Genomic DNA, 12,531 nt, shown 5'->3' on the forward strand with positions numbered 1-12,531 from the left:
ACTGGATGTCGCAATTGCAATTCTTTGTATCTTTGTAGATTATGCTACATATGTAAAAAAAAATAAACCACATGATGATAGTGCACCAGTCGAGGAAAACGAGCACAACTAAATAACATCCTGTAATTTGATTTCGATATTTTCTTATCTTGATAGATTGAAAGTTAACACCAATAAGTTGACTGAAGAACATTATTACATAATTTATTCAGAAAGTATAAATACGAACAAACAAAGATAGAATACCATTAACCGTAACATGTAAGTGTAAAAAAAAACAACATCAACAACAACATACATTTTTAAACAAAGAATACAATCTAAAGTTGTCTTTATTTTTAAATTATCGTGGCATGATTTTACCAATCCGGCCCACTTGGGAGTAGTTTTTTCTCCACGTGGCCCACGATCCAAAATTAGTTTGACACCCCTGCCTCACAACACGAAGGTCCTGAGTAGTCCTGGGTTCAATCCCGGGCTCGGGATATTTCTGTGTGGAGTTTGCATGTTCTCCCCGTGACTGTTGGGGTTCCCTCTGGGTACTCCAGCTTCCTCCCACTTCCAAAGACATGCACCTGGGGATAGGTTGATTGGCCACACTAAATGGTCCCTATTGTGTGAATGTGAGTGTGAATGTTGTCTGTCTATCTGTGTTGGCCCTGCGATGAGGTGACGACTTGTCCAGGGTGTACGCCGCCTTCCGCCCGATTGTAGCTGAGATAGGTACCAGCGCCCCCAGCGACCGCAAAAGGGAAAAAGCGGTAGAAAACGGATGAAAAAAATGGAATTTTCACCTATGGTCATAAGCTTTGGGTTATGACTGAAAGGACAAGATCACGGGTACAAGTGGACGAAATGAGTTTCCTCCACCAGGTGGCGGGGCTCTCCCTTAGAGATAGGGTAAGAAGCTCTGTCATCCGGGAGGAACTCAAAGTAAAGCCGCTGCTCCTCCACATCGAGAGGAGCCGGATGAGGTGGTTCTGGCATCTGGTCAGCATGCTACCCGAAACGGCTCGTACGTCCGACCGGTAGGAGGCCACGGGGAAGACCCAGGACACGTTGGGAAGACTATGTTTCCCAGCTGGCCCTGGGAACGCCTCTGAATCCCCGGGAGGAGCTGGACGAAGTGGCTGGGGAGAAGGAAGTCTGGGCATCCCTGCTTAGGCTGCTGCCCCCGCGACCCGACCTCAGATAAGCAGAAGAAAATGGAAGGATCTTAATTCAATTTTCTTTTCATTTTTGTGAAATAATAATTTTGCCACTGAGCACAAAGCTGTTCACTGGAGATATGTATGTATATTATGTACTACATGTATGGAAATAACTATGACATACTCAATAAACAACAACAAATAACACAAAGTATTTGATTCCAGCAGATTTTAGAAGTTACACCATGGGAACTGTGAAATGACTGAACAGAAAAAAAATCCAGGGGGGAAAAACAGATAAGTTATGAATTAATTTGTATATTAATAAATAATAAATGGGTTGTACTTGTATAGCGCTTTTCTACCTTCAAGGTACTCAAAGCGCTTTGACACTACTTCCACATTTACCCATTCACACACTGATGGAGGGAGCTGCCATGCAAGGCGCTAACCAGCACCCATCAGGAGCAAGGGTGAAGAGTCTTGCTCAGGACACAACGGACGTGATGAGGTTGGTACTAGGTGCGGATTGAACCAGGGACCCTCGGGTTGCGCAAGGCCACGCTCCCACTGTGCCACGCCGTGGGGGATATAATAACACACAATACATTATATATTCCCCAAAACTGTCACTTAAAGTGAATGTTTATTCTATGTGGGCAAATGTTGATTCATAATTGTTAGATCTTTCTTTGTTCACAAAATGTTTCAGACCAGCACTGTTTTGGACAATAATACATCAAATTGTGGTGCTTAAGCAGTGTTTTTTAACATGTTTCTTTTCACAAAAAAATTACTTTCGATGGTTGGAAAATGTAAAAAAGAAAAAAAACAACCACAATATTTTACAGGAATTAGAGAAGAAATACTGAACTTTCTGAAGAAATTGTTAGCAAATTATGTACTTAAAAGCTGCAGATGCAATATCTATTGAACAAACAAAATAAGAAAGTGGGAATTTTGATAATGGATATTGTAGAATTAATGGGAAAAAAATACAAAAAATAGTAATAGTAAGAATTCTCAAAGGGATTAAATGTCCCCTATATAATGGAAAACATGGACTTGTGGGGACAACAGATGAAAATGAGCAGTTGTGCAATAATCTGTGTAATTGCAGCTGTATATGTTGCAGATGTTCCCTAAAAAGCGCAGTAAATAAATAGTAAATTACGGGAAAAGTGGGAATATTTCTTAACTGTGCAGCTATGGTTAGCCCAAATGTATGACATTACTTTTGAAGCTGTAATGGTGCAAATAGTTTAAGAAAAAAAACACAGTTCTTTTAAACTAGACTAGTGGTTCTTCAACTTTTTTCACCAAATACTACCTCAGAAAAGGCTTGGCATTCCAAGTACCACCATAATGACCGACATTAAAATACAGTAGCATGTAAGGCCTACGTATTCATTGAAAACAACGCAGAGGTTTTATTTAACAAGTATATTTAATCTTTATGGCCAGCGTAACATTACACACAGTTTGAACAATAACACTGTGTTTGAGTATAGGAAAATAAAACACTTTACTTAAATAATACATTAAATTACATTATTTCATTAAGTGATGACTTGCCGTACCATCAGATGGACCACAGTTGGAGAATCACTGAGTTACAGACGGTTGGTGCGGGAAATTGTGAAATGCGGGGACTTTTTGAAGGTTTAAAAAGATAAGTCCTGAACGAGCTGAACATTTAGATGTTTTAACGAGTTGAAATAATGGAATGTGTGAATATGTTATTTTGTACTGTTTGAAGTCAATTCTAATCAATACTACAACAGGGAAGGGATTTTTAAAAGTGTTCAAATGTTTTCCCGGCATAAATTATAATATGCAAAATCTTGTGAATGACGCGTTTATGGTTTTAAGAAATAAAACCACATGTCCAGACTGTATTCATAACATGTTTAATAAAAACGGTATTATTGACACTAATCAAATGAAGTTCTGCCATGATTCTTTTTTTATCTATTCTTATCAGTTAAACAAAATCAATCTTTGTGAATGTGATTTAATTTCAAACAATACTTCACCTAAATGATTGTACATTTAATTTATGTTTTTGAACATGCAAAATACCTTGTGGGAAAGGTTTGTTTGACATCATTAATCATATACAGATCACATCCCCCCAAAATAAATGTCAACATGGACTGTATATGTTCTTCCTTGAGTTAGTCGGAAAGCAGCACCCGATCTAGCCGTCACAAAGGATGAGGGAGAGGGTGAAAGTCCTGATTCTGTCTTTCACTGACATGCTCAATGCTCCATTAGTCCCTTTTTTTAAGTCTTAATGTCAAAGCTATGCTGTTGTTAGCGAGTGGAAGCAGCCGGCAGGAGAGCGTCCCGGCAGGCAAGTGGAGCGGCTCACATGAAGTCATCTGACTCATAACCGTCCTGGAGAGGAGACATTTTGGACATTAGGTGAGCAAACAGACAAGAAGACAATTAGCGTGTAGCTCTTTACCTCATTGGTCTTCATGTTTTCACTCTTCATCAATGACGTGTAGTTCCTGATGGAGGGAAACAACAGCACACGTTTTGATAACCAAAACTTTACAATGACTTATTTTTCTAGAAATAAATATTTTATTGTGAAAAAAAAAAGAAAGTTTAACAAAAACATTTTTACTATTCAACATTTGTCCATGTATTTTTATGCATTTTTTAAAGAAATAATGTTTGGTTATGATGAAAAATTCACTAATAATTAAAACATTTTTCCAATGTGAGAACATTTGTTTAAAGACAAATCATAGAACAAACAAACCTTATAGTGCAGTAAATTGTTTCAAGCAGCACATATCAAAACAAGTTCATACATTTATTTTTAAAACAAAAGATTATTTGTTGAACAAAAAAAAAAAAAAAAAAAAAAAAAATCATACGACGTAAGATCCAAACAGTATTCCTCATATAGAAGGTTTCAAATAAAAAAAATGCTGAAAAAATTACTTGCACTACAAAGACCATTGTCATGTGATTTGATGAAATACTGAATTAGTATTAAATATTTTTATTTAAAAATATAATGATCGTCATAGTGCAGGTAATTTTTTTTTCAAAAATATTTTAAACATGATTATTTATTTGTTGAACTAAAATAAGTTTTTCCCCTCAATCAATTATTTTTACAACATTATTTAAACACACTTAAAAAAAATAATTGTATTGGCTTATAAATACAGCATTGTCAGAATTGTTTTCATATGATTTGATTAAATATTGAATGAATATCCAATTTATTTATTTAAAATATTGTATATACACAGTAAAATGCATATTCATGAATCTATGAAATTGATCATAAAAGTAGTTTTTTTTCCAATAAAAACATTTAAAATAAAATCCCAAAATATGTGTATTAAAAATGAATCCATCCATTTTTTTTCTACCACTTGTCACGGAGGGTTCTGGAGCCTATCCCAGCTAAAATCTATATTAATAGTGTATGATGAGGATTGTTGTCATAAGATTTGATGAAATATTAAATTATATTTTACATATTTAACTAAAATTTAAATATCTTTAAAATGCATTATTACTTTATGAATAAATCAAATACAATTAAAACGTACTTGAGATCCTCCATCTCCTTTTTCTTCTTCTGCTCCTCCTTCTCATGTCTCTTGTTCTCTTGCAGCTGAGCTTTCTTCTCGTTTCTTTCCTCACGGTCTCGCGACTCCTTCTCTGCCGCCAGGTCTGGGTAGCGCTCATCTTTGGTTTTCTCCAGCCGATTCACGATCTCATTGACCTTTTTCTCCACCGCTACTGTCTTTACCTACGCAAAAGCCAAACCCACGACGCACACGTCACAGTCTGGTTTAATTCAGCGCTGTGATTTGAGTTCATACCTCCTTCTGTCGATGGAAGCCGATCTGTCCGACATCCATGTCTCCTGTTTTCTTTAGGTTGGCCCACGGCGTGTAAACAACGTTGATGTTGTTCATCTTGCAGCCTGATGACAACACAACACAAACACATTGATTTATTTTCATCACTGTTTATTTCCTCATTTGGATAATTGGAAATGCAGGGTTTTCCCTAGATTGCTAAAATACCTGTGGCGGTGGAAGCGTGCTTAAGGGCATGCTGGGGGTGTGGTCACCATAATAATAATAACAATAATAGTAATAATTTTCTCCCCCAAAAAAATGTAAATATACATTTAAAAACAAATCTGTTTTATTATTATTAGTGTTAACATATACATTTTTTATAGTACATTGTTTTGCTCTATTTTCAGTTGTTGCTGCTTACTGTACAATGTACAATGATAATTGTTCAATTGTCTAGAGCAGGAGTGCCCATTACGTCGATCACGAGCTACCGGTCGATCGCGGACGGTGTGTCAGTTGATCGCCCGCCAGGCTTTTAAAAAAATAGACCTAAAAATTAGCGATCATCAGTCTTCACCAAGACGTCACTTGATTGACATTCACGGCAGCCGAAGGGCTTGTGAGATGACGCTGGCTGCTGCGAGATCATTATTAAGAAAAAATGACCGACAGGATGGCAAGAAACACTTTTTATTTCAACAGACTGTCGCGCCATACCTCCCGTCAAAACTCTAAAGGCCGACTGCACAGGTCCTATCTTCACAATAAAAGCGCTGCTTCATGCTGCCTGCGCTAAAAAAATAAGAGTCTCGGAAAGCTGGCGTGCACAAGCAAGCAAGCTACGGAATTTGCCGCCAATGTTTTTCTTGTAAAGTGTATGGAAGCTGGATAAATAAGATGCCAAAAACCAACCACTTTCATGTGGTATTGTACAGAAAGGAGGACCTTTTTTCTCCTCCATTCAAAAAGGTGGGCGTTATCATCACTACTGTCTGATTCCAATCAATGCAAGTCATCAAAATCAGGTAATACTACGGGTGTAGCGGTACGTGTATTTGTATTGTACCGTTTCGGTACGGGGGTTTCGATCCAGTTCGGAGGCGTATCGAACGAGTTTGTAAATTAAAGTCTTAACAAGCTGCTCTGCTTTCTGCCTCTGTCTGAGCACCCAGCATTGTCCCGCCCACACAACCATCTAATTGGTTACATACAGTCACAACTATTACTAACATCACTATGAGCCCGTTGACCTTCTAGAAACTTTAACTGCTCAGCTCGCTTGCAGTTCTGGCTTGAGGTGAAGGCTAATTAGCTTTTAGTGTAACGTTAGCTCCTTTTGCTGTGTGTGTGTGTGTGCGTGCGTGCATGTGTGTGCGTGTGTTAGGGGCAGCAAAGCCCTGTCTGTCTGTTATTTCACATGAACTAACATGAAGTCCAGGTGTTTAGGGATGAATAGTCTCTCCTATTGCTATTGTACCATTTTTTCAGCTATAATCACATAAATCTTTAGTAATGTAGCAGCCTGGTTTTTAATGGCAGGGTCCCTGCTATCACATGTTGACAAAAATATAACATTTACATAATAAAAGTCAAATACAAGCTTCCCAAATGCTGTAATAAATTAAGCATGATGAGTTGACTTGAAACTGTTTAATGTTGCACTTTTTATATGTAGAAGAAAGGTTTTGTCATTTTATTTAATCAAAGCAACAACTTGAGGAAGTTTAATGTGGATTATCGTGGGCAGAATTGTTATAGTGTTCCCAATGTTAAAAGGATAAAGCCATTGCTTACAAATTTGGTAAATAAATAACCCAAAAATGTATATTTTGTTGTTTTCTTACTGCACTGAAAATTAACCGAACCGTGTCCTCTAAACCGAGGTACGTACCGAACCGAAATTTTTGTGTACCATTACACCCCTAGGTAATACACCAATTTATATTCTTGTCTTCATGAAAGAAAGACATCTAAGTGTTACACATGCTTGTATTATCATTAAACACATTTAACTTGTTGACAAAAATGTCTCTTTTATGAATAAATAAATATAAATTATATATATGAATGAGGTAGATCTCCTCGATTTGGTCAATTGAAAAGTAGCTCGCCTGATGATGTGGCGTGAGCAAGATGCACGTTATTGTCTGAAGTATAGCTCAATGTCTGCAATGTGGAAGTCATTTTAATATATCCCAAATATAGCAACGGACAGCGAAAGTTTTATGTTTGTGTGGTTATTCCAATAATCACAAACACACCGTCCGTGCCTAAAAGTGGATTGGTAGAGAATGAGAAAGTGTTTTTCTGTGTTTGAGGAAGCAGAGAGACAAGTGTTTGCACAGAAAGGGAAACCTGTTGGAATGGGGCTGGTTGTCAGCATAAGATTGGCAATAAAAGTAAAAAATACAGTCAGACTTGACTTCTACTGGAGGCTACAATACATTATATTATTTTATACGTCCGCCAAACGAGTTGTTTGGAATTTGCTCTGTCCTGTGATGTCTGACCTGTGACGTCAGCAGATACCTCCATACATTGTTGAGATTTACCATTGTAGTGAGCCGTTGTACGACACATTTACCTACGCACGTTAAGAGCATTTGTGAACTGTTGTGAGCAAGCTATAGCTGTAATTTGGAGCACCGCTTAAAGACAAATTTGATTGACGAAAATGAAGCTGATTGGCCAAAATGTGTAGAGAGATTGAGGGCATTGGACAAAGTTGGGAGGTGCAAAATTTGCCTGGATTGGTTGAATTTGCGCACTTGCAACATTGCGGATTCCCGACGGGACTGATATTTGGGATATTGTTATCTCATTATATTATTTTATACGTCCGCCAAACGAGTTGTTTGGAATTTGCTCTGTCCTGTGACGTCAGCAGATACCTCCATACATTGTTGAGATTTACCGTTGTAGTGAGCCGTCGTACGACACATTTACCTACGCACTTTAAGAGCATTTGTGAACTGTTGTGAGCAAGCTGTAGCTGTAATTTGGAGCACCGCTTAAAGACAAATTTGATTGACGAAAATGAAGCTGATTGGCCAAAATGTGTAGAGAAATTGAGGGCATTGGACAAAGTCGGGAGGTGCAAAATTTGCCTGGATTGGTTGAATTTGCGCACTTGCAACATTGCGGATTCCCGACGGGACTGATATTTGGGATATTGTTATCTGTACCTTGAATGCTGTTGTTTTTCACCAGCTGTGCACAGTCTACCAACACCTCAGGGGGAATGTCATTTATGGTGTGACCCTTAGACAAAACACATAAATCATTTATTACATTATGACGCATCACAGATAGTGTTCCTTCTCCAGCATGGTTTCGACTACCATCGTTGTTAGTGTGGAACCTAATAATATCGCAGAAAAATGTACTATTTAGAAAAATATTGCGACGTCTCTCGCGTTTCACATCCTAGTTGCAGATACAGTCTTACTGGGAACGCTACTGACTGAAAGTGATTCTTCTATCAGAGAGCACGTTTCATTCTCCTTGGTGTTGATTGGCTGCTGGTAACATTGCATCATGTCAGGAGAAAGTAGTTCTGTACAATTCCTCGACATGAGAGCAAAATGGGGATGCTACAATACGCCTGGCCCACCATTACGGCCTGATTAAATCTGCTGACAAAAATGTAAGGTCCACCACAGCATAAAAACGCAATACATCCTTGGAACACAATAATCATAAGATTAAAATCTGCTTTGGGCCTTTGGAATCATTGACAGCAGCAAGTGAATATCCATCCATCCATGTTCTACAGCTTGTCCCTTTTGCATGGGGTGCTGAAGCCTATGCAAGTGAATACTACCTTCAGTACCTTGTATTCGTTAATGCATGTACTGCACATATTTGCTTTTCTGGTCTTTTTCGTTTTACTTTAAAATTTAAAAGACATGTTTGGATAAATTCAAATGCATGGCATGAGATTAGAAGTGGTTCCAACTTAACAATTTGCATTGATGTTGCTTTTGCCTCAGATTATAACTTGTTTTAATCATATTGCTATTTTTTCCCATTACATTTTATTTACCGGTATGCCTTTTTGACTGCTATTGCCAAAATTGTCAGGTAGACTACGTACGGTGTTGCTGCAATTGGAACCTTCATTTCCCTGAGGACACATACACAAGGGATCAATAAAGTTCTATCAGATCTATAAATTGAAACCATCTAAGGCAGGGGGGTCTAACTCGTTTTAATTGAGGGCCATATAGCAGTTATGGCTACCCTCAGTGAATAATATATGAATTTGCCTACATATTTTATTATTATATATATTTTTACGGAAAATGGTAAAACAGTACTTACTGTTTTTTACAGTAAAATACTGGCAGCTTAGTCACCAGAATGTTACTGAAAAATGTACAGTGTTTTTTACAACATGTTTCTATGAATGGACAAACTGTACCACTGTTTTGTTTTTCATTCTAGCAACTGAACTGCCATATTTTTACCGTTACATAACCTGCAGTACTGTTTTTACATTTACTGGAAATATTCCGTAAAAACACCTATCGTAGATTTTACCGTTTTAAAAAAAGTACCTAAGTCGCCAGAATTTTACTTAGTTTTTCAATTTAAGGTAATCCATCCCTTCATTTTCTACCGCTTATTCTTTACGGGGTCACAGGGGTGCTGGGGCTTATCCCAGCTGCACACAGGCGGAAAGTGGGGTACACCCTGGACAAGTCGCCACCTCATCGCAGGGCACACACAGATAGACAGACAACATTCACACTCACATTCACACACTAGGGCCAATTTAGTGTTGCCAATCAACCTATCCACCGGTGCATTTCTTTGGAAGTAGGAGGAAGCTGGAGTACCCTTAGGGAACCCACGCAAAAACACTGTAAATTTTACAGTAAAATCTAGTGTCATTTTTACAGTGTACAATTTGATGAATAACTTGCTTTGAGGCTTCACAGTGGCAGAAAGGTGAGTGCGTCTGCCTCACGATACGAAGGTCCTGAGTAGTCCTGGGTTCAATCCCGGGCTCGGGATCTTTTTGTGTGGAGTTTGCAAGTCCTCCCCGTGAATGCGTGGGTTCCCTCCAGGTACTCCGTCTTTCTCCCACCTCCAAAGACATGCACCTGGGGATAGGTTGATTGGCAACACTAAATTGGCCCTAGTGTTTGAATGTGAATGTTGTCTGTCTATCTGTGTTGGCCCTGCGATGAGATGGCGACTTGTCCAGGGTGTACCCCGCCTTCCGCCCGATTGTAGCTGAGATAGGCACCAGCGCCCCCCGTGACCCCAAAGGGAATAAGCGGTAAACAATGGATGGATGGAACTTGCTTTGAAATTATAAGTCAAGCAGATATTGAAGTATTAGTATATTTTAACAGAAATAATATTTGTTGTAATATTGGATAATATAACAGTTTAAAAGGTATGACATTTCCATCCATCCATTTTTCTACCGCTTGTCCCTTATGTTATGACATTTCATGCAGTACATATATTTTGTTCCGTCAAAATGAAAAAAGATTAAGAAAAGATTAGGTACTTTATTGGCGGATATTTATCTTTGGTTTGCGCGGGCCATACAACATGATGTGGCGGGCCAGATCTGACCCCAGGGCCTTGAGTTTAACTTAACCCCTGTGGTTTTAGGGTTGAAACTAGTGTTTAAAGTGGGAAGTGACTATTTTTTTTTTTTTACTTAAAACCCTGTGTTGGAGGAGGAAACACTGTAATCGTGACGTGGTTGTGATCATCTGAGATGACACATTTTTGTACTTACACAAAAACTATGATATATTGGGGAAAAAAAAGTTAAGTTGCTGACTGCTACCTTTGGCAAGCGGAGATAAACGTGAGCTGAGGACAGTTTGTCCACATGGAACCTGAATGACATCAGAAAAATAAATAATTCCATTAGTAAGCCTACAAATTGTACATTTATGAGTAAAAGTACATTAAATGCATCTGTTCTTACGACAGTGGATATACCTGCGTAATTTAATAAAGCCACTACATCGGAATATGTCTTAAACTAACAAGATTGAGACTACAATGCCCAGTTGTGTACGGACATAACTCACCAAATGTCCTCCGGCCAGCCATACTTGATGAGATCTTCATCTGGAACGCAGATATGCAAGTTAAGTTTGGCAAATCAAAAGTGAATATGTTGACCTTGTGTGGAGTATGTTGTCTCACTTTCATACTTGTCTTTCCCCATATAAATAGTGCAAGCCGGTTTCACCACTGGAAGGGGAAAACAAAAGTGAGCACTGCAGTGCCAACATTATTGAAGCTAACAGCAAGCTAGGCTCACACAACTTACCGGCACTTGTGAAGTAAAACACCATTTTATCAAGATTGAAAAAAATATTTTAATAGGAACAGAATACAAACATTTATATTCGGCAAATAACGATGTTGGTCAATGTAAGTTAAACTATTTTATTAAGACTGCTTCTGCTGTCATTTCTCCCGTGGAGCGAAAATCTACCCCGGAAGTTGTTATTATGGCAAGCAAAGACCCCAGGAAGTATTAATCTACTTTTCTTCAAAATAAATGTAAAGCAAAGTTTTGACCCTCTGGGTTTAGGAATATTTGAAGCCAAGAATACAATTAGTTTTACAAAAAAAAATTAAAAATTCACCAAATAAAAATCACAATTGGCGTTCTTCGTGTCATTTAGCCGACTGAACTAGTATATATATATATATATATATATATATATATATATATATATATATATATAGATGGATATAGATAGATATAGATAGATATATGTATGTATGTATGTACTGTATGTATGTATGTCTGTCTGTCTGTCTGTCTGTCTGTCTGTCTGTATGTATATATATATATATATATATATATATATATATATATATATATATATATATATATATATATATATATAGAGGGGGGTTTGCCCACATATGTGGTCCTCTCCAAGGTTTCTCATAGTCATCATTGTTGTTGTCACTGACGTCCCACTGGGTGTGAGTTTTCCTTGCCCTTATGTGGGCTCTACCGAGGATGTCGTTGTGGTTTGTGTTGTGGTTTGTGCAGCCCTTCGAGACACTAGTGATTTAGGGCTATATAAATAAACATTGATATATATATATATATATATATATATATATATATATATATATATATATATATATATATATATATATATGGATATATATATGGCTTCACGTTGGCAGAGAGGTTAGTGCGTCTGCCTCACAATACGAAGGTCCTGAGTAGTCCTGGGTTTAACCCCGGGCTCGGGATCTTTCTGTATGGAGTTTGCATGTTCTCCCCGTGACCGCGTGTGTTCCCTCCCACTTCCAAAAACATGCACCTGGGGATAGGTTGACTGGCAACACATTAATTGGCCCTAGTGTGTGAATGTGAGTGTGAATGTTGTCTGTCTATCCGTGTTGGCCCTGCAATGAGGTGGCGACTTGTCCAGGGTGTACCCCGCCTTCCGCCCGAATGCAACTGAGATTGCAGCTGAGATTGTCTCCAGCGGTAAAAAATTAATGGATGGATCTCTTCTATAGAGCATGGG

At 38.1% G+C, this 12,531-nt stretch overlaps 1 protein-coding gene across 1 annotated transcript; it reads right to left on the minus strand.

Annotated features, from left to right (window-relative positions):
• Nucleotides 1-3,045: 3,045 nt before the first annotated feature.
• On the minus strand, nt 3,046-11,491 carry ccdc25 (coiled-coil domain containing 25). Its single transcript, XM_061900928.1, has 9 exons — nt 11,301-11,491; nt 11,174-11,221; nt 11,056-11,095; nt 10,806-10,857; nt 8,179-8,254; nt 5,009-5,112; nt 4,733-4,935; nt 3,622-3,667; nt 3,046-3,551 (listed from the first exon to the last, which is right to left on the minus strand). Exons 1-9 carry the CDS (start codon nt 11,323-11,325, stop codon nt 3,522-3,524), a joined length of 624 nt encoding a protein of 207 aa, XP_061756912.1. The 5' UTR covers nt 11,326-11,491; the 3' UTR covers nt 3,046-3,521.
• Nucleotides 11,492-12,531: the final 1,040 nt, after the last annotated feature.

Source organism: Nerophis ophidion, linkage group LG05 (assembly GCF_033978795.1).
Source record: "Nerophis ophidion isolate RoL-2023_Sa linkage group LG05, RoL_Noph_v1.0, whole genome shotgun sequence".
In the NCBI taxonomy this organism is placed as follows: Eukaryota; Metazoa; Chordata; class Actinopteri; order Syngnathiformes; family Syngnathidae; genus Nerophis; species Nerophis ophidion.

What these genes read in the sequence shown, in the direction of transcription:
- ccdc25 (XM_061900928.1), bottom strand. Translation starts at nt 11,325, where the DNA reads ATGGTGTTTTACTTCACAAGTGCCG. An exon ending in GGCTGGCCGGAGGACATTTG is followed by an intron (nt 10,858 to 11,055) that starts GTGAGTTATGTC and finishes GATGTCATTCAG; the next exon opens with GTTCCATGTGGACAAACTGT. An exon ending in GAAAAACAACAGCATTCAAG is followed by an intron (nt 5,113 to 8,178) that starts GTACAGATAACA and finishes TGTTGTCATCAG; the next exon opens with GCTGCAAGATGAACAACATC.